A 22,627-nucleotide genomic window follows, 5' to 3' on the forward strand; every position below is an offset into this window, starting at 1 on the left:
TTGACAATGACTTCTCGTGAGATAGTCTTGATTAAGTACTGCTGAATGTAATGAATGCAAGGATGTCATGTCTCAATAAGAAATTGCATATAGAGTCAGTACTGCGGTTTTCAAATGAAAGATTGACAATAAAATGAGCGCATTGATGACATATTCTTAAAAATACAATCTACTCTATCCTCACCCTTTGCCAATGAGTCGTGTCAAAGCAGGTTTGCAACAGTAATGAGGCACAGAGAAGAACTGTCATTCTCCTCCTCCAAAATACGCTTAAAATGTCCAGTAGCCTGGTTTGAGGCATAGCTAATAGCAAAGTTTTTTCTAAGATCTTTATATTACAGATGAAGTGGGTGTCTTACGCAAAATGGTATTGTTGCAAACGCATTATTGTACTGTACTTTCCAACTATCTGGGTGATGCCAAGGAGACAAAGTTACAAAATGTTGAGGTAAGAAAATATAAAATAACAAAACTGTAGTATGGGAAATGATAGTGGTTTCAGAGATGCAACGTAAGCTTTAACTGCATCACGTGCCTCTTCCTCTCCACTTCCTCTATTACCATCTCGACCCATCTCCCTACCTGCTTAAGAGTGTTGTGGGGGTGTAGCCAGCTTTAAGGTTGAATGGGGGTGCAGACATCCGGGATGAAAAATATTGAGAGCGCAGGGTGGAGCGAGTGTGTGGGGGTGATGGTTGCATACATTTCTAAAACAGAAGAAAAACGAAAAATAGATATTAGTATATAGCAGTAAAAGTATTAGAAGAAGCACTAGTAAGGAAAGAGTATATTAGATTAATTGAGCATTAATTCAGAGAGTTGTATATGGAACTCGTTGTTTTGAAGCAATTGAGGCTTAATGGAGTGTACCACTTGGGTGCAACCAACAGAGGCACTGTTGATTCAGTTCCAATTTTTTTGCTAGCATGACAAAGCTAACAAACTATATGATAGCATGTAAAAATGTGAGTGACACAGAACAGCCCACTTCAGAAAAAAAATCTGTTGTTCTTAAATAGGAAGTCAACCTAAAAATGTTCTTAAACCCACCCGTTTTTATCCATCTCAGGGGGCGGCCATTTTGCCACATGCTGTTGACGGCAACTGAAAATGACATCACAGTGCCTAAGGGCTGAGGTTGCGACCGTCACGGCTCACCTGTATGACTTTGGTCATGTGACGTTCGCAAGCTGAGCCCTTAGGCACTGTGATGTCATTTTCAGTTGACAGGAAGTGGCAGGCAGTAGCGACAAGGTTAAATGGCCACCCCCTGAGATGGATACAATATGAAATATTCCACAAATGCAATATTAATCAGACTACCTTAATTAGACTAGTGTTGGTGCATACAACGACTTGACTTCCCCTTTAAAGAGTCACAGATTAGCTGCATTTGAAATGTGTGTGTAAATGGACAGTGATGCAAAATGTCACAGACTTGTTTGGTACTTTTGCATTGCCACACATAAGCAGTACCAGTGTCCCTAAAGTTTAGGACCTAAAGGATTAAAAAGGAGACTGGCATGATGGTGGAAGAGACCATGGAAGTCTACCCATACTGAATACATTAAAGATTCTGGCAAAAGCATTTTGTTCTTAAATGTTGACAAATGGAGGATAAGATTTCAAACAAATAGCAAAGGAACATGAGTCATTGTTATAGTGGTTAACAATTTAAGAAGCAGGTGTGAGCAGAGAAAGAAGATAAACACTGCTCTGTCCTTTCCAAAATAAAGTAAATTGTTCCTGTGGAACAACTGTTGTCGGCATGCTGCCGCGGTTGTCTGGTTTTGGGGCACAGTCCATTAAACAAAATGAAATCCAAATGCAAAAACAAAAAATAACTGAAAATGTTGTCTGTGCATCTTTCTCTATGTGCCTTACTAAAAATCATTGTGAAGCTATGCTAGCTGCTAATGTGTATAATTAGGGGCCATCATATAATACATGGCTGTCTGCACAATGGGAAAGAAGCCATGTTAAGCAGGTGGCCGACAATGACGAAGAGAGAGTACAGGTCCATATGGTTTTGACAATCTGTTGAGTTCCTCATTTGAAAGGTTAAAAAGAACAATGAATAATATGTGTATATGGCCAGCAAAATATAACAAGATTGAATAATATTTAAAAAATAAAAAAAAAAGCAAGCAAGAAAAGGCCCTCACTGTCCTATGCCCATCAGTGACAGGTGTAAATTAAAAGGTGAGCCAGATTTTTTTTTTATTTTAGAGCTCAGTATTGTTCATTCGGTAATTGTTCATTCGGTAATTTTAACGATTTGACATCATCATTGCTCTCAAGAATAAAAAAGAAAAAGAAAAAAGGTGAGCCAGATGGACTTGATGAATAGAGTTGGGAGTTAATCAGAGCATCAAGAGTGGAGTTATTGCATCTATACATTTCTGCCAGTAGGGCGGGGGCTATGAATCATTTCAGGATGGGGGGGCCTTCATGACATACAGTGTACAGAGGTGATTGATCTAGCTCTGACCTGGTGCATCTGAGTTTTGTGGCGGATCATTCAAATAGCACAACCCACCTGTCGAGTACATGGTTCAAATTTGGTCACAATTGGACAAAATGTCAAGGATAAGTTAGTTGTTGAAGGCAAGGAATTGGACAAAATTTATTTAAAGTGACCCCATCGAACCAAATGGCAGAGATCAGCGCACACAAAGTATAAGATGGCCACTGTAAAGTAGGCACTTGGAGATCGCCTTCCACCCCAAATTTTGCACATTTTTTTGTTTGAAAAAGACCTAAAATTAGTCATATTTATTTAGCCTATGAATAATAAACGATTTCATCAAGACGTGCATAAGTAAGAATGAAATGTTTTTTCTTATCCAGAAATTGACAAGTCACTCCACTGGAGCATTGTGCGGCACTTTTTTCCTTCTTTCTTGTTTTCAGGCAACTGACAGATTTTGCTGTCTTTGTTTCGTGACCACTTAATTGTTAGTAATTATTGTTGAATAGCACATGTGTCAAGAATAAATGCGAATTACACACTGTCTGCATGGTCCAAGGCTTTAATTAACCAAGATTACTGGCAAGATTCTGCTTGTGATTCTGTGCTGAAAAACTCTTCGGAAGGTTACGGTTGGAAAATACAAAATAATTTGCGTTTAGTTACAAATGCTGAAATTGTCATTGAACAAGCAAGGAATTTCTTAGCCTTGTCAACTTGTCACAGTCACTTGTAGAGATCATACTGCATGAGAACCTGGTGTTTCATAACGTTGTCTGAAACTCCAGAAATGACTGAAAATGATGTAATATGCAGGCCTGTTTTTTTTTTTATGCGTAAACCTCTGGTACATCAGCCCCTCCGTTTTTACCAACCCATTACAAAGTATGTACTTTAATTCCAAATATAAGGTTTAAAAGTGAAGCCAACCCAAATATTTTTCTAATAATATGTGCAGCCCCATTAGTCTAAACATGGTATTCTCATTATTATTGCATTTGTGGAATATGAATTAAAATCCTCCAATTTTTACCCATATCAGGGGGCGGCCATTTGCTGTTGACTGAAAATGTCAATGACATCACAGTTGCTCATGTACTGACCAATCATAGGTCACCTGTTTTCTGAGTTTGGTCATGTGTTGTTGACAAGCTGGGCCATGGTTGTTATCTGAGCCCTGAGCAACTGTGATGTCATGTTCAGCGGACAGCAAGTAGCAAAATGGCCGCCCCCTGGGATGGATAAAAACAGAAGGATTTTGTTGCTTAATTTGTTTTCCACAAGCTCAATATTATTCCGAATGTTGTTTAGACTAGTTGACGTGCATACAACATATTTTTATAAAGAAAATTATGTGATTGACTTCATCTTTGAAGTTCAGGCTGGCATATTATCAATATTTGTTCTGCATGCAAAATCATCTCACAGAACAAAACAACTAGATCACAGTCAAAGTAATTTAACATAATGCCAAGATTCCTCTCATTTTCACAGCCAATTCAGCCAAAGCCTTGAAGAGGTTCGCCTAGATGGAGACAAGTTTGTGCCACCAGCACCCCGGAAGGTGGAGATGAGACGAGACCCGGTGCTTGGCTTTGGCTTTGTGGCAGGCAGTGAGAAACCTGTGGTGGTCCGCTCGGTCACACCAGGTAAAAAGTGACTCAGCTTTTACTATAACAGTGACTCATCCAATTACCAACACTTTAGCCCCTGAGCAGGGCAAATACTCCATAAAAGTAGAAAAGACGAATCCATGGCGGGTTTAGCTCACTTAAATGATTCAAAAATGTGATCAAGACTCAATGAGCAAGCGCTCATTGGTCGTGACACCCAAAAAAAGGATGCCTGATTTGTATTATTGTGTGTGTGTGTGTGAACAGGGGGTCCATCAGAAAGCAAGCTGATCCCAGGGGACGAGATCATCATGATTAATGATGAGCCAGTCAGTACCGCAGCCAGGGAGAGGGTTATTGACCTTGTCAGGTAGGACAACACACAAAGACACTTTTACTCATCTGCCTAACACAGTGAGGCAGTTCTCATGCATTTTCATGCAAACTATCAAAACCTTCAAATCATCTTACTGTGCAGTGGTAACACGCTGGCCAACATGCCTGTAAGCAGTCTGTAAAAGCTATGACTGTAAAATTCCACTATTGTGTGCAAAGTTTTGTTTTTTTTCTTTTAAATAAGTTAGTTCTATTTTCATTTAGGGAAAAAAGGTTTCAAAATATTTAGGTTGACTCTCATTCTAGAAGGAATCCCCTTTGACCCTGGTATCGTTGACTGACTGGTAACAGGTGATCACTAGAATGATGACGATGATGACGATTCAAAATAAGAACTCTGCTCTGAAGATTTTGGGCAGATGGGCAGAAAGATTGGCCAAGAAATCCAAATCTTGAATGTGAGCATGTGGCCACAGTACAACGTGTGACATTGATGGAATTCATTTTGGGACAAGCACCCAATGTTGCTTTTGTTGTTTTCAATAATAGATAAAAGATCAAAACTATGAAAATATTTTTCAGTCCTTTTGACTCGAAGCATACGGATGTGCTTTGCTTTATTTTACAGGAGCTGCAAGGAGTCCATATTGTTGACTGTTGTTCAGCCATACCCGGTGAGTGTCTTCCAGTTAGATGTTCATTTGTGGAGGAATGATATGAAAATATATCACCCAGAACCATCAGCCAAATGTGCTGCCAATGTATCAGCTGTCAGTCTTTTCATGTTGCAACGTCTTGTAAGACTTCACATTACCTCAATGACAAGTTAACACTTCCCAGCCACCAAGCACCAGATGGTGACCTAAACTGAGCCATTTGGACAGATTTTCCATCAAAATAAGCTCAAATCATTGGAATATTGTAATTTTCTCCATTAATGAAGCATTAGTCAATAGTCAGTGGTTTATATGATAAAACAATATATTGGCTTCAATGAGCAATTAAATTTATAGAAAGATTTGAATTGCAGCAAGGAGAGGATTTGCGTTGAGTTTCGTAATACTCGAGAGGACCAAGCAGCTCTTCTATTCCAATCTGTAATTACTTCCATTTACCAGACGTTTTTTTTGCAGCCTCAATGGCACACTTGATGGTGAGCGGGGTTATTACGTTTCAAAGCATGATACATTTTGAGTGTGGGTAAAGATGGGGAAAAGTGTATTTGACTCATTTTATAAGGTCCTGAATGTCCTTTAAAAACTCCTTTTTTCTTCTTTCCCTCCCAAAGTCACCCAAGTCGGCATTCATCAGTGCAGCCAAAAAGGCCAAGTTAAAGACAAATCCTGTTAAAGTCCGCTTTGCAGAAGAAGTCATCATCAACGGCCAGGTTCCTGTAAGTCGCACATGTTTTTGTGTTCTCAAAGCTGACACAGAGGAGATAAGCCAATATTAGTTTTCATCACTCCGGAATAGAAAGCGTGTAGGCGTGACTGACAGATGGAGGCACATGTTCTCACAAAGCACTTTACTGGTTTGTAAAATGTGTCACCAGAAGTATGGTAACTGAGGGAACTGAGTTTGAAAAGGCTGATACATCGCTCTACTTTGCATTAACCCTTGGCCTTCAGACGGCTAAATAGAACTGTGAATCTGTAGTGCTGAGTCAGAAAGTGTTACTTGGAACCTACAAACAGGAGGCTGACCTTAAAACAGACTACTTGGGCCAAGCAATGAATTTAAGGTCCACTAAACTGTACATACTCTATTTCCATCTGAGGCGTAAGGAATGCCAACAATGCAATGCATCACAATATGGCTCACACAGCATCAATGCTCAGTGGGCTTAACAGTAAATAGGTGACTTGCAGCTCCTAATTACCTGCTTAGGACTTCAAATAGTGTGTGTTCAGTTTGCAAAAGGCTATCTTGTTAGGAGGTTAAGTTGCTCATTATCCCCCTAAATGCAAAATGATAAAGAGCCAAGCTGTTTCCAGTCTTTATTCTAAACTATAAGGTAACCACCTTATGACCCATGTCTCCACACCACAGTAAAAAAAAAATAATAATAATAATAAGCAGACACAAATTTAAAACAGCTTCTCTGTTCTTCTGTATTTTCCTCTGATGAATCTTTTGTTTTCATTCATCTCTCAGGAAACTGTGAAGGACAACTCACTTCTTTTTATGCCAAATGTTCTCAAGGTCTACCTGGAGAATGGCCAGACTAAATCGTTTAAATTTGACAGCAACACATCTATTAAGGTAGGTGGCAACTCTATGTAATGTAGTTGTATGATCTGAACCGACTTAATATCCATCCATCCATATTCTGATCCGCTTGATCCTTACTAGGGATGCTTGAATTGTAAAACTGTTCTCTGTGGCCTTATGGGTTGTCAGCGTATCAGTTAAAAATCTGAACTGTATTTGAACAGGATGTCATCTTGACACTGCAAGAGAAGCTGTCCATTAAGAGCATCGAACACTTCTCTTTAATTCTGGAACATAGAGCTGAAGGATCGGCCAGCAAACTCATGCTCTTGCATGAGCAAGAAATGCTATCTCAGGTGAGACAACACACTTCACTAGTGTCCTAAATTCAATGGGTTGTTTTTACATGGGATGACTCCAGAACAGAGGTGGGCCTCGAGGGCCGGAGTCCTGCAGGTTTTGCATGTTGCCTTTCTCCAACACAGCCGATATATGATCAGCTCATCAGCAAGCTCTGCATAAGCCTGATAATGATCCTGTTGATTGGAATTAGCTTGTGTTGGAAATGAGAAACCTCCAAAATATGTTTCTCAGATATTTGGATTGAATTCCAAAATTGTGCAACTGGGGATATTCAACTTTAAAGGTTTCATTATAATTTGATTAAATGGGATATTGTGTGTCAATTTTGACTTAATGTAACACTGTTTATTTTTTGACTAACACTTTAGGTGACAAAAAGGCCAGGATCACACAAGATGAAGTGTTTTTTTCGCATCACTTTTGTCCCAAAGGACCCGTTAGAGCTGCTTAGGAGAGATGCAATAGCATTTGAATACCTCTACGTCCAGGTGAGTGGATCAATATTATAGACATTATGGTACATATCGCCAAGCCTAATTAGATGCATGTTTATGGATAGAGTTGTGGCCTTGTAATCATTCATTCAGTCAGTAATGTAACCTCTTGTCCTCTCTCTTTGTTACGTCTCAAGAGCTGTAATGATGTGGTGCTGGAGCGATTTGGGTCAGAGCTGAAATATGACACTGCCCTACGTCTGGCCGCCCTGCAAATGTACATTCTAACCATCAATACCAAGCAGTCCCAGAAAGTGTCTCTCAAGTATATAGAGTAAGTTGACAGGATTTCACATTGCGTAATATGGGGCCAAAATCGTAAGGGGGAGTCTACAAATTATAGAGCCATTTGATTATTTACATGTTGTTATTCTTGCCCAAGTACTGTGCTCGATAATTGCCGTTTTCCATTGTATGGCATCTTCTAGCTCGATTCACCTCAATTAACACTACAGTATACGAGAGAGAGTGAGAGAGAGAGAGAGAGAGAGAGAGAGAGAATTTTACTGTTCTTCTCTCACAATTGATTGACCTTCTGTAATGTTCATGAAATGTACATCCACAGGAAAGAGTGGGGGCTGGCCTTGTTCCTGCCTCCTGCAGTGCTGTCCAGCATGAAAGAGAAGAACATCAAAAAAGCGCTCACTCACATCCTCAAAACAAACCAGAATCTGGTTCCACCTGGTAAAAAGGTAAAGGCAAAAAACTCGTATTCATCTCCATCCTTCCCTTTACCTTCTGTTTCTAAAAAAATAAACACAAAAACACTGCTACGAGTAACCTATATTTCCACCTGCTAGAGTTTCCTATAACACATCTGAAACAACACATTTTAGTCTTACTACGATACACAAGAGATTGCTGATAAATTGTCATACAGTATGAATCATTTCTAACTTTATCTAATGTTGCACATTGCAGCTGACTGCCTTGCAGGCTAAGGTCCATTATCTGAAGTATCTCAGTGACTTGAGACTTTATGGAGGTCGGGTGTTTAAGTCTACACTTATTGTAAGTGAAACCATCCTTTATATCAGACTACTTTTAACGATAGGCACGTGGTATGAAAACATTAAACCTACCACTCAATATGGGGAAGTGATAGTTGTGGTGATTCTTTTTACAGCAAGGCGAGAAGCACACTGAAGTGACTTTGCTGGTTGGGCCCAAATATGGCATCAGTCATGTGATTAACACCAAAACCAACCTGGTGGCACTTCTCGCTGACTTCAGCCATGTCAATCGTATCGAGATGTACGCGGAAGATGAAAACAAAGTTCGAGTGGAGCTACATGTCCTGGATGTTAAGGTTTTTTTCTATAGGTTTACCCCAGCATAAATTAGTTCAAAATGACATATTTAGTTAGTTTACCTTTCTGCCTCTTTCGCAGCCCATCACTCTCTTAATGGAGTCTGTTGATGCAATGAATTTGGCCTGTCTGACTGCTGGATACTACAGATTACTGGTGGATTCTCGGCGTTCCATCTTTAATGTGGCCAAGAACACAGACAGTATGGATATAAGTATGACCGCAATGGCTATAAGAGAACATCTTGCCGCATTCCATCCATTGATCTTCATTTGTGCTCCACTTTGTAGGTCACACAGCAAGGATCAAGCAGAACTACCAGGCCATCGAGTGTACATACAGCACACCCCAAAAGGGATATGAAGACAGAAACAACCAGAGGTGCAGCCAGGATTTCTCAGACCAGGAGTGTGAATACCTCGACCATGGCAGATGCGAAGGCCAACCCTTCTACATGGCTGAGATCCACCAGGCTCAGCATTCAATACATATGGTTGAGAGGGCGGAGTTCTGCAGGGTACCGCCCACCCAAACGTACCTTAATGTCCCGAGAACCAAAGGCCAAGAACCCTGTCGGAGTGCAAAGGTGTCTTTCATTTTTGGAGATCCTCCCTTAGACACCGTAAACCCCCAAAATCTGGGCTACCAGAGACTGATGGATGACAGCTCAGAGATTATAGACAATCAGAGTCCAATGTACAGGCGTCTTGAGGAGGACTACAAGATGATGGATGCCCTAGAAGATGGCGACGGGTATCAGTATTCCACCAAAATGTTTGAGGAGCCGCTGCTACATGATATCTGCTATGCAGAAACAACGGATGACGCAGAAGACGAGGATGACATCAGCTGCGAAGAGGACATGATGATGAGTGACATTGACAAGCCGACATTGCTCTCCCTCTCAGGGTCCAGTGACGACATCATTGACTTGACCTCCCTCCCTCCTCCCCCGGAGGGTAACGACGAGGAGGATAATGACGTGCTGCTGCACTCTCTAAACCTGGCCATTGCCGCGCCTCCTCCTGGCTTCAGGGACAGCTCAGATGAGGAGGAGCAGCAGGAGGCTGGCAGTCTGGCCCAGGGGGGGTGCAATGATATCCCGGTGTCCCTTATAGATTCGGTGCCAGGCCACAGAGCTCAGAACCAGGGGGAGCCCCTTGATGACGCTGTCGTGTCCACCTTGCAGGCACTCGAGGCCCTTGCTGCATCTGAGGAACCCGCACAGTCTGAGAACAGCACAGGTTCCCCTTTTACTATTGTAACATTCATTCATTAACATCACAAATACTCCAGCCATTGACTTTCATTTGTTGCTGTTTATTTTTTTCCAATAAAACCCATTTTGTTCTATATTCCCATTTGTGTGTTTCTTCATTCACGTTCATTTTCATTACCAAAATGTTTATATGTGGAGGTTTGTTTTTATTTTGCGGCTGTTTTATTTGTTTTGTACTACTATGCACGTACTACCGTATAAAAAATCACAAATAAACATCTGTCAAGCTTTTCAGCTAGCCACTTTGATTAAAATCTTTCACATTTTGTAAGATTTATTGTTCAAAATAAATTACCTCAAAGTAGGCTCCCGTTTTACAAAAATAAATAATGTGTGTATTGTTATAATAAATGTATTTTTTTCATGCATTCTCTCATACCCTTTCACTCATTCTGCGATACGATCATTTCTGAAACACCTACAATGAATGCGCTAATGACGTTTTTGTCTTTCTGTGGCATACAGGTGTAGAAATATCACGAGCATTTAGTCCAGAGTCATCAGATTCTGGCAATGAGACAAACTCATCCGAGATGACGGAAAGTTCCGAACTGGCCACCGCCCAGAGACAATCAGACCATCACTTAAGGATGCATATAGCTGTGACGGACGGTTATCACGCCACGAATGATGAAAAGACTGAGGGACTTGGTGAAAGTGTAGCTAGGAATGTGCAGGAGCATCAGGGTGAGGAGCTGAAATCCGCGGCAACGCCCTCCTCCCAGCTTTTCCACTCTGACGGTGGTGAGATGGAGCCAGAGACAATGGAAATAAAATCAGTCAGCGAATACTTCACAAAGATGCATGTTGGCTCACTTATGAACAGGCACAAAGGAAAACAAGGAGACCTAGAGAACAGAAATCAACGAGACATCTGCGACCCCTCGGAAAGATTGCACGTGACTTCCCAAGAGCTAGCCAAAGAAGAGCCACTGCATCTTGTTGGGAAGTATAATACCTTCACAGTGAGAGATTCCTATTATGTCAATCAGCTTGATCTAGGACGAACTGCCCTCAAAGACCGTCATAAAAAATGGCTGCACAGAGCGCCAGGAAACAAAATGGATGACGCTCTCTCTCCAGAATATGTGAATGAGTCACAGGCCTCCCACGCAGACAGGTTGACGGTGAAGGGAGGGAAACAGGACTCTGATGAAAGAAACCAACCGTTAAATGCCCAACTCCGCTCTCCTTCCAAAGGACCGGAGGGGGTTGACGCTTCACGGGATGGGGAGCAGCAGATTAAGACGACGTCATCAGAGCAAGACGTCACAAGGCTATACGAATACCACTTGAGCAAGCGCATGTCATCTTTGCAAAGTGAGGGGGCTCATTCTCTCCAAAGTTCACAGTGCTCCTCTATTGATGCCGGATGTAGCACGGGTAGCAGCAGCTGCGTCACTCCAATGGACTCTCCCCTTTGTGTCACGGACAACACGCACGTGCTGACCGAGTCCTCGCTGAAGGGGTTGAGTTATGTAACTTGTGTTGAGGACAAGGCCTATGTCCCTCAGGGCCAAAATAAGGAGCCCACGCAACTACGGAAGACCCAGGCAGCGACCAGTGCAGACTCTGGGTTTGGAAACAGCCGGGACAGTGGTCACAGATTATCAAAGATAAAAGAAACCACAGGTAAAACTAAGTCATGTCATGCCACTCACTCACTTCTACCACTTAAAATACATATGCATTATACAAGAATCTCACACATAAGATGGGCGTTTTTACATGACTGCAGGATTTTTGGGAACCTGAAAACAAATATTTTCAAAAAGTGTTTTGAAAGATGCAGGGGGTCAAGGCCTTAGTTTGCAACAGTCTGGGTCTTGGGTTCTGATACACAAGCAAGCGTTTTGATGTTACGAACGATGCACAATGAAATAATTTCCATACCTGCGTATAAGGAAAGCCGTTTATTCGATGTCCTTGACATCCAGTTTAAGGTACATGTTCTAATCTAATATACTCCTTGGGCTCTATTTTTGTAAACTGGGGCGTACATGCGCTCGGTGTAAAAACAGGCACATCCAAATTTCCGTGTCTAATCTAGTCTATTCTTCCTTGTTTGGGGCAGTTTAGTTTTACTTACTGGTTACTTACTTGCTTGATGCTTGTTGGAGAACTCTAAAGTAATTTGTGCACTTTGCAGAGCCAAATTCATATGGCATATTAGTTTTACGCCTTTGGCGTGTCATCACAGAGCAAAATTCCCTGCTGAAGTTACTTCCACGGGGCCTCGCAGAACTGAACCTGTAAGGGAGATGTTCTGAGAAATGTCCATTTTGATTGTTTTGTTTAAGAGTTGTATTTTAAAGGATAAATATTCTATTCAAGGATCAATTAAAGCTATTAGTCTTTGATTGTAAATATATTTTCTATTTGATTTTACATCAATTTCAAGATTTTATTCAAGTAAATATCTGCTCCAAGCTTTGAAGAAAAAAAGTAGTAGCAGAAGTAAAGAAAAAATGTAATTAATCACAATTAATCGCAATTATTATTAGAAATTGAATTGCTTGTTAGCACTAATTTCTTTATACATCTTAGTCTCAGTGTTTTTTTTTTATCAATTATTTACTGTAAATGTTTACATTACAACACTATTGCTTTTAATGCTGTTATTGAGAGTGTACAGTGTTCTGAAATTCAGAATGGAACTCCATCCTAAACCCTGTGAACCTCCTGTATAGTGTTGCCGTTTCCGCCCAGTAAAGTAAAAACGTGCTTCTTGTTTCAGCCGCACCTTCAAGAAAAACAAATATTCCAAACTGAAATTGTCAGGTGGATGCTTAACGGTTCTCTGTTTTCCTCCTCCCCCTAGTGTAGCCTGCGCACAGCAGAGGACACTTGGAGAAGAGACATCTTTAGCGCTCGGTCATGAGACCAGTAACACCACCACAGTCATGTCACCATCGTTATTAGCAAGCTGCACAGAGCCCAGTGGGCTAAAATGGGCCAGACCTGAGTCCAGCCCACATGCCCTGCCTTCCCCTTCTAGCGGATCCTCATGTGACCTTCTCAAAGGCAGCCTCAGGAAGCCACGCAGGGTTCCGATGCGCAGGAGAAGCTGGAGCACCATAATGCCAGGCTCCCGGAGCTTTGAGGCATTATTAGAGAGGACCAAAGCCACATTCACAGGGAAGAGCGCTGGTCAGAAATTAGAGTCACAACATCGCTCGAAAGCTCAGCGCATACTGTACGCCAAAACTGTCACCAAAAGTTTGCCACATGGTTCGGTCACCTTAAATTCAGCATGCGGACGGCTGCCGCAGTCAGCAGCAGCACGGCTGGATGCAGGTGTGTTAAGATGTCGCAGGCCGGTCAGTTGCTGCTTCACCTGGAATCAGAAGAACACTGAGCGTGATGAGAGGGAGCCCTCCCAGCTCAGGTTCTCTGTCGTCTTGACTGGTGATAAGAAAGCAGGCGATACAGCCGAGCAGAGCAACATAGCCAAAATGAGGCTGGAGGAGAGGTTGGCTCATGTCAATTCAATGAAGGGAAAAACCTACAGCCTCCGTACAGGGTTTGCGCTCGCACGGACGGATGCCTTAGAGATGGTTAGCTTGCTACGTTCCGGTCACACGTCTAGAGGTAAGAACACGGATGGCGGCGACGCTGACACAGAGATCTTCTCCCAGCTGCTCATCACGCAGGCTAAAGCGCTGAGCGGCGCCTGCGCCCAGATGGCGGCGGAGTACGGCAGCCCGGAGGAGTTGCTGCTCACGCTGACGCACAGCTTCCATACACTCTGCTGCCTCACGCAGGCCTGCATGTCCCTCGAGGAAGGCCTGCGCAGTGACACCGAGCGGCGGCAGTTGGTAGCCAAGGTGGATGAGGTGCTCATCAACTACGTGTGTCTGCTGAAAGCTGCCGAGACGTCATTGGTCGGCTCCCCTGATGACCCGAGTGTAAAGGCACTGACGCATCACTCTGCCAACATGTCTGCCATCATAGACACACTAATCCACTTAATGACAACACTGTGCAACAAATAACGTATCCCAACTATTGATTTTGAAGCCATAACATAAGTGACATGGGTATAACTACCAATGTGAACTGCTGTGAGAGAGAAAAAAATGCCTTGTGTACACTATATTTTAGTAAACAATGTAGAAATATTTGAATCACAGAATTTTAAAAAGATTTAAGCCTTCTAAGATAATGCATACAGACCTCCACCCAAGTATTTAATAGTATATTATAAGAAGTATTTAAATTATATATCGGTTGTATTAAAGACTTCTCAGAGTATGTTGTTTTGTAAAAAGTAAAAATATCTAATATGTTGGAGAAATACTATGTACAGCTGTAGACCAATAATTGCACATGAAACGATTAAATTAAAACAATGCACTTTTTCATTGGCTGGGTGATTACATGGACACTGTGTACACTTCCCTGTCATTTTTTTTTGGTCAACATCATTAAAACTTTAAAATACCTCAAATAAGTTTACAATGTTTACTTTTGTGCATGACTAAATCACACTTTGCCGTGTAATACTTCATTTGCACATGCGCATTTCTAATCAGAATAACACAAGCTGAGAGAATGATGAGTTTGTTGACCAATTTGCATTACTCACACACACAGTGGCATGTGTAATTTCATAACTATGTAAAAATAATTCATGCTTTTACAATTTACTCTGGCTTGAGTGCTGGCGATGCCTTTTGAATTAGTGATGATGATGGCGGGCTACTTCAGCATGACTGTTCAGAGTTAAGTGTCTGAGCAGACAAGCACATTGCATAATGTTAACGTGTCTGGCTGAGGGCAAGGGGACGGGAGCTACTATAAGGGTCTGAGCAGGGGGGTGATTTTGAATATTTTACATTGTACAATCAAAAATGAAAAAAATGAAAAGCCAGTAAACTTTCTTAGTGGTGCTTCATTGAACTCATTTGTTTCTCTTCCATATATTTATGTAATCCTGGTTGCATAACAATCTTGAGAGGAGAAGAGGTTGGAGGGAGTTTTTTGTTGTTGTTTTGTTCTATTTCCAAATCAACCCAGTCAAATGCAGGCACCGGTTAACTTAAAGCTAAGCGATCATCCGCAAAATCATTGGAATTCCTCAAAAGGCAATGGGCAACCTCGATAAGCAATGAACTTGTATCAAAATCCTAAATTTATTATACTACATTATGAAACTGCTCATCCTCACAAGGCAATTATTTTCATTTTCCCATGTAGGTTAATCAGAAATGTACCATCAAGTAGATGAAAAGTGTTTTATAATCATTTAATAGGCAGAAAATATTGTAGTGTTGTATTTTGTTTTATTTATCTATATATGTATATAGGTGTATATATATATATATATATATATATATATATATATATATATATATATATATATATATATATATATATATATATATATATATATATATATATATATATATACATATATTTATTCATTTTATTTCAGATATGTGTTTTTAGTATAAAACAATTTCTATTATAATTTTGTATAGTTTTTTTTTATAGTTTTATATTATTTAGATCAGATTGAAGGTTAAGTTATAATATTATGACAACTATGTTTAATTTTTCCAAGAAAATAAGTCAATTAAAAAGTACCTGCTTTTCTCACTAGGTTTTTCTGACACGCATGCTGGAGCCTATCCCAGCTGTCAATGGGCAGTAGGCAAGGTACACCTTCAACTGGTCGCCAACCAATCGCAGGGCACACATAGACGAACAACCACTCACGCAGACAAATAATTTGGAGTTCTCAGTTAGCCTACCATTCATGTTTTTGGAATGTGGGAAGAAATCAGAGTATCCGGAGTAAACCCACGCAGACATGGGGAGAACATGCTAACTCCACACAGGGAAGCCAGAGCCAGAATTAAACCCTGCACTTCAGAATTGTGAGGCGGAAGTGCTAATCATTGCACCATTGTGCCACCCAAAATGTCAATCAAATCATGTTGAATAGCTCAAATAAATGGAGGAAAGGGAAACTGCATGTGAACATAACAATATAGGGAAGTGATACTGGGGAAACAGTTGATCTTCAGGCAGCTGTTACTTTCATCTCTCATTGACTATTGCAAGAGATGTCTTCTGAGCATCATGTTCTTTCATCTGGTAAGTTACCTTTAGTCTTACTTTTGAGCTGTAAAATTTGGATTTATAAGTAGTGGCAGGTAAGGACGTAACAATATCTAAATGTCACAATGCAATATTACCCTGATATGATACTAACAAAACGATAATTATCACGTTATTGTGGTAGTGTTGGCAATATAAACATTTTTAAAAAGCTCATAATACTATATATATCAACCTCTGAGTCTTCTGCTATATCCATGCCACTACCAGTATGGTCGCCGCCTGTTACCATCTTAAAGTAGCACTAAGGAACTTTTCAACCTTAATAAAATATTTTCATACCACTTCTGATGAAACATCGACTTAAAACTAGTTGAATGATACCTTTGCCATGGCCTGAGTAGGTCTGTATCATTTTCACTGGCACTAAGCAACTTTGGGGAAGATGGTAGGAACACTGCCACACAAAAAAAAATACAAATGTGCAGACTGCTTTAAGGCATACGTCACTTCCCCCTTTACCCATTAGTTACAAAGTCGGAAGTCAAAAACGTCGCAATGCGCTTGTCCTCATGGAAAATGTGGTCTTCCTTCAGACATAACATAACCGCTTTTGTCCATATGGCGCCGCCATAATCAACATAAACTGAAAGTTCCTTAGTGTTGCTATAAATTACTTTGTAAACAATGCATAGTGTATGTTACTATTGGCTCAGCAGCATAAAGTATAATTGTCTATGTAGTTCAAAATGTTGTGCTTGGCTGAAGCAGGTAAAAAGTAGTTTTTTAATGGAGATGTGGTATTTTAAATATCGTAGCATGACAATGACGATATTATAGCAATTATAATATCACGATATCACGATATTGTGGTTATTGTTACATCCCTAGTGGCAGGTTAGAGAGATTGCTGGATGGACAGACTGATACAGCCTAAGGAATACTCACCTAATTAAAGCTCTGTCTTCATGATTATTTTGGTTGACTATCAAAGAGAAAATAATTTAACAGTTTCCTGTTGCAGCTGTAGTTCATTGGGGTGTAAAACTGCATCCATCACGACAGCTGTTTCTAATATTTGACTTGCCTGGCTACAGTATTTAGCTAAATAATAGTGACAAAATTGTAGCAATGTCTCTCATGATCTACAATGAGAACGTCATAGCCACCATCACAAAACCTTTATTAACTCATTAACAGTAATTCCAAATTGTATGACTATTAGAGAATAAACAATTGCATCTAAAGGAAAATGCTTAAAGGGGAAGTCAACACACACACAAAATTCTTGACAATAATATGTTGTATGCAGCCCCAGTAGGCAGTAGGTGGGGTACACCCTGAACTGGTTGCCAGCCAATCTAGGGCACGCGATAGTCAAATATGAGCATCAAAAATCAGCAGTTTTTATCAATATCAGAAGGCGACCATTTTGCCACTTGCTGTCGAGTGAAAATGACATCACAGTTACTCGGGTCTCAGGTAACAGCCAGCCACTAACCTGGCAATAGCCAGATTGATGTTGTGATTCACTCAAGGTAGTTCTCCAGAATATCAATCTGAGACTGCTCCACGGTGATTTACTGGGACATTCTGAACAATATTACCTAACTTTCGTTTTGACCAATTACTGCCATGAATGAAAATGTCGTCTTCGTTCTCGTCGTAGGGGGGGACATATATTATCAGTTAAAAATGCATGACTCTCGCTGCTCAACATTCAACAAGGTAATGGTGAGTAATTCTGCAAGAACAGAATTAATTGCAGCGTCCATTCGTCCATGTTAGGTTAGTTTGTTTCCAACGGTGTCCACGCTTCCTGGTTTTGTCACAGCTGCATATCCCGCCCCAAACACAATGTCGCTTTGTGATTGGTCCGAACCACGATCAGTGAAAATCAACGTGCTCGATACAAGATGCATTCTCCAGAGTTTGTGTGCCGTTATAATTTATCTTGAATAGTAAGTTTAGCCAATCACAGCTCAGCTTCCGAAAACAGGTGAGCTGTGATTGGTCGTTGCCTGAACCCTGAGCAACTGTGATGTCATCTTCAGTTAATATCAAGTGGCAAAATGGCAACCTCCTGAGAAAGGGAAAAAAACGGCTGGATTTTGCTGCATAAACCATATTCCACAAATGTAATATTAATAAGAATGTCAGGTTTAGACTAGTGAGGTTACATATAACATATTATTGTCCAACATTTTTTAAGGTTGACTTCCCCTATAAAGCAACACTAAGAAACTTTTAGTCTACGTTAATTATGGCGGCGCATATGGACCTTATACCTGAAGGAAGACCACATTTCCCATGAGGACAAGTGCATTGCGTCGTTTTTGAGCTTACACACATTCAAATTGACTTCCATCTTCGTAACCAAAGGGGAAAGCAGTCAGCACATTTGTAGTTTTTTGTATGGCAGTGTTCCTACCATCCTCCTCAAAATTGCTTATTGCCAGTAAAATATATACAGATCCCCTCGGGCCATGGCAAAGGTACGATTCAACTTGTTTTAAGTCGATTTTTCATCAGAAAAGTTATGAAAATATTTTAATAAGGTTGAAAAGTTCCTTAGTGCTACTTTAATGCTGAATATTAAACTGTAAAAAACTAACTCTTGAAAAACATAACTTTATAGTATGTGTTGCTCATAGATAGATAGATAGATACAGTATATTGATTGATTTATTGATTGATTTATTGATTTATTGATTGATTTATTGATTGATTTATTGATTTATTGATTGATTTATTGATTGATATAATTTTTAATGATTTCATTGTATTTTATTTTAATGTTTCCACTTGGTCCCTTTTAAGGTGGACTAGCAGCAATGGGATGCTACACTACTACTATTAGGTCCCATTAGCATTATGTACATGCGCCTTACTAAGTAGCCACTGAATGTTTGGCACAACTGTCACATGACCTTCTTTCTGGCACAGATTTCACTGAGAACTTTGTGTGCTTCCATACAGATGTGCGTGTCACTTCTAGGATTTTTCTGCTGTCCATCCAAAGCGGCAGCTATCACTTCATACCCCAAAACTCTGCCATGCGATGTAAGTGAGCTTGTCAACGGGAGCGTGGTGCTGGTGGACTGCGGTGCAAGAGACCTCAAAGCCATCCCACAAGGCATTCCAAGAGACACCACCAATCTGACGCTCACCATCAACCATATACCCGAGTTGAACTCTACCTCCTTTGACAGCTTGGAGAACCTGGCTGAGCTTGACATGAGGTGCAACTGCATGCCCATTAAAATCGGATCCAAAGACCGCATCTGCACCGAGAGTTTGGTGATAGAGGAAGATACGTTCACCAGCCTAAGGAAACTACGAGCACTCTATTTAGATGGAAACCAACTTAGCAGCATACCAAAAGGACTGCCTTCCGATCTAGTCCTGTTGAGCTTGGAGGTCAATCGCATCTATCAACTTGCTCGCACCAATTTCTCCACACTCAAAAGTATTGAGACGCTTTATCTTGGTCAAAACTGCTACTATCGAAATCCGTGCAATTTTTCTTATCAAATTGAAGATGGCGCCTTTTCAGAGCTTCGCAATTTAACTCTGTTGTCTCTGAAGTCAAACAACTTATCTTTTATTCCACATCATCTGCCTACCAGTCTAAAGAAGTTGTATCTGTACAACAATAAAATAGAGGAGGTCACAGAAAAGGATTTTGAAAACCTAGCTAATTTGGAGATTCTTGACTTAAGCGGAAACTGTCCACGATGTTACAATGTTCCTTTCCCATGCACACCTTGCCCGAATGATTCTCCACTTCAGATAAGAAAGTCCGCTTTTAGAATGTTGGGGAAACTAAAAATTCTCCGTCTGCACAGCAACTCTTTGAGATTTGTGATGCCTGAATGGTTCAATGGTACAAGAGAGCTGAGATTCCTTGATCTATCGTCAAACCTTTTAGCAAGAGATATTGGGATGACAGACTTCCCACATTTTCTGAGCAAACTGGAAGAATTGGACCTTTCATTTAACTATGAATTACAGCGATATCCCCAAACGCTAACTTTGAGCAAACATTTTTCGGAACTGAAGTCCCTTAAAATCCTTCGGATAAAAGGCTTTGTGTTTCAGCAGCTAAAATCCGAGAGCATTGCTCCGTTAAAGACCCTACCACATTTAGAAGTCATAGACCTGGGTACAAACTTTATTAAAATGGCAAACCTGAGTATTCTACTGGGGTTGCCAAATTATAAAATGGTCAGTCTCTCTGACAACAAAATATCTGCCTCATCTGAACAGCAAAATGTCGTTGGAGGAGAGGAGAAGCCTCACATGCTAACTGACTACCAAATAAAGGAAGTGCGAGAAATGCGGTACTTCCGATATGATGAAGAAGCACGCAGCTGCAGGTATAAAGATAAAGAATTTGGAGTTGCTAAGTCGTTTGCCAAAAGGGAATGCACTAAGTTTGGAAAAACCCTGGATATAAGCAGGAATAATATTTTTTTTCTGCATGCTGGGTTTTTTAATCTGTCTGAGCTGCGGTGCCTTAATCTGTCAGGAAATGCAATGAGCCAAACACTGAATGGTTCAGAATTTAGCTACCTGACTCATCTAAAATATTTAGACTTCACATTCAATCGTCTCGACCTGCATTTTGCTACTGCCTTTCAAGAGCTGAAAAATCTCGTAGTCCTTGATATTAGCTACAACAGCCATTATTTTGAATCTGAAGGTGTCACTCACATGCTGAACTTCACAAAGAACCTAAAAAAACTCAAGACACTGCGCATGAACCACAACGAGATTTCTACTTCGACAAACACCGAGATGGAGAGCGAGTCTTTGGAGATACTTGAGTTCAGAGGTAATCGACTGGACATGTTGTGGAGAGACGGGGACACCAGATTTGTCAATTACTTCAAGAAACTGCTTAACTTGAAAGTACTCGACATTTCTGGAAACAACCTCAATTTTATCCCATATCAAGTTTTCAACGGTCTGCCAGACAAGCTGTTGAAGCTTGACATAAAAAACAACAGATTGAAATCGTTTCCATGGGAAAAACTACAACTGATACAATCGCTGCACGTCTTAGATCTCAGTGGAAACAGTTTAACAACCGTTCCAAGCATGCTCACAAACTGCACCAGATCTCTCAAGAAGCTCATCTTGCAAAAAAACCAAATCATGACCCTCACCCCAAATTTCCTCAAGGACGCATATAATGTCACATATTTGGACATTAGCTTTAATCACATACGACACATTGAGCAATCTAGCTTTCCCGATGATGTTGTCAATCAGATGAAAATGCTACTTTTGCACAACAATGATTTTGTGTGCTCATGCAATGTCACTTCTTTCGTCATGTGGCTCAACAGCACCAAGGTGCCCATCCCCAAACTAGCCACAGATGTGACCTGTGCCGCCCCGGAGACACAACGAGGTCGGGCCGTGATCTCGGTTGACCTGCTGGCCTGTCAACACAATGACTTGTCAATCATTCTCTACATGCTCAATGCTTCCCTGGTCCTGAGTTTCCTCATCCTGTGCATCTCCAGTCATCTCTTCCTGTGGGACGTTTGGTACATCTACCATTTCTGCCGGGCCAAGCTCAAGGGCTACGGCCGCTTATACTCCCAGAGCGCTCTCTTTGATGCCTTTGTGTTGTATGACAAAGAAGATCCTGCCGTGTTTGAGTGGATTACAAAGGAAATGTGCGTCCATCTGGAGGAACGAGGAGATCGCCGGCTGACTTTGTGTTTAGAGGAGAGAGACTGGATTCCTGGCTACCCCCTGATTGACAATCTCTCACAGAGCATCCAAAAGAGCAAGAGGACCGTATTCATTCTCACCAATAAATACATCAAAAGCGGTAACTTCAAGACTGCTTTCTATATGGCCCAGCAAAGGTTAATGGATGAGAAGAACGACGTCATCGTCCTGATCCTCTTGGAGAAAGTGCCTTGTAATTCCAAGTACCTCAGACTGCGGAAAAGGCTGTACAAACGCTCCATTCTTGAGTGGCCAACAAACCCTCAAGCTCAGCCTTACTTCTGGTTCAGCGTGAGAAGCGTTTTGGCCACTGAAAGCCACAAGCAATATAACAACCTCTTTAAGGAGACACTGTAAAATAGACCAGTATGACCAGTATTGCACTGCAAACACCACCTGTGTCCTCTCCATTATATATCTGTTAAAGGGTGAGGACATTTTTAACCTAAAGGCTGTATAAATGCTCTGTTCTCAAGTAGGCAACAGCTCTTGTGTTTTAGCCTGTGAAGCGCCAATATCCAATTGTTCCTGAAAGTCAGTACAACTTCTTCAAAGAGATGCTGAAAAACAGACCAGTTAAGAGCTACACGTCTACAATATTGTTTAGTGCAATGTGTGAACATTCTATCATTAAAATTCAAATAAAACAACACTGTTGTGGCAGGGATGCTTCTTTGCATCAAACATAAAACACTTCTCAGTTGTTCAACACTTTATGAAACAGGGAAGTGGTGCAC

At 40.9% G+C, this 22,627-nt stretch overlaps 2 protein-coding genes across 7 annotated transcripts in view; both read left to right on the top strand.

Moving 5' to 3' along the window:
• Nucleotides 1-14,523, top strand: part of LOC144060569 (FERM and PDZ domain-containing protein 4-like) — a 37,386-nt gene extending 22,863 nt beyond the window's left edge. For 3 of the 6 annotated variants that reach the window (XM_077580241.1, XM_077580242.1, XM_077580246.1), the window contains 15 exons: nt 3,965-4,119; nt 4,351-4,453; nt 5,048-5,093; nt 5,708-5,812; nt 6,574-6,681; nt 6,855-6,986; nt 7,362-7,481; nt 7,625-7,761; nt 8,053-8,179; nt 8,409-8,498; nt 8,614-8,796; nt 8,879-9,011; nt 9,088-10,041; nt 10,542-11,708; nt 12,903-14,523. In XM_077580241.1, coding sequence (XP_077436367.1) covers nt 3,965-4,119; nt 4,351-4,453; nt 5,048-5,093; nt 5,708-5,812; nt 6,574-6,681; nt 6,855-6,986; nt 7,362-7,481; nt 7,625-7,761; nt 8,053-8,179; nt 8,409-8,498; nt 8,614-8,796; nt 8,879-9,011; nt 9,088-10,041; nt 10,542-11,708; nt 12,903-14,071 — 4,729 coding nt within the window. In that variant the 3' untranslated portion in view covers nt 14,072-14,523. Of the gene's footprint in view, nt 1-3,964; nt 4,120-4,350; nt 4,454-5,047; nt 5,094-5,707; nt 5,813-6,573; nt 6,682-6,854; nt 6,987-7,361; nt 7,482-7,624; nt 7,762-8,052; nt 8,180-8,408; nt 8,499-8,613; nt 8,797-8,878; nt 9,012-9,087; nt 10,042-10,541; nt 11,709-12,897 lie in introns of all 6 variants that reach the window. The other 3 variants (XM_077580245.1, XM_077580243.1, XM_077580247.1) reach the window with 3 other exon arrangements.
• A 1,640-nt stretch (nt 14,524-16,163) lies between these two features.
• LOC144060570 (toll-like receptor 7) lies at nt 16,164-22,523 on the top strand. The gene is made up of 2 exons (XM_077580248.1): nt 16,164-16,178; nt 19,122-22,523. Exons 1-2 carry the CDS (start codon nt 16,164-16,166, stop codon nt 22,245-22,247), a joined length of 3,141 nt encoding a protein of 1,046 aa, XP_077436374.1. The 3' UTR covers nt 22,248-22,523.
• The last annotated feature ends 104 nt before the right edge of the window (nt 22,524-22,627 follow it).

This window comes from Vanacampus margaritifer, chromosome 11 (genome assembly GCF_051991255.1).
Source record: "Vanacampus margaritifer isolate UIUO_Vmar chromosome 11, RoL_Vmar_1.0, whole genome shotgun sequence".
Classification (NCBI taxonomy): Eukaryota; Metazoa; Chordata; class Actinopteri; order Syngnathiformes; family Syngnathidae; genus Vanacampus; species Vanacampus margaritifer.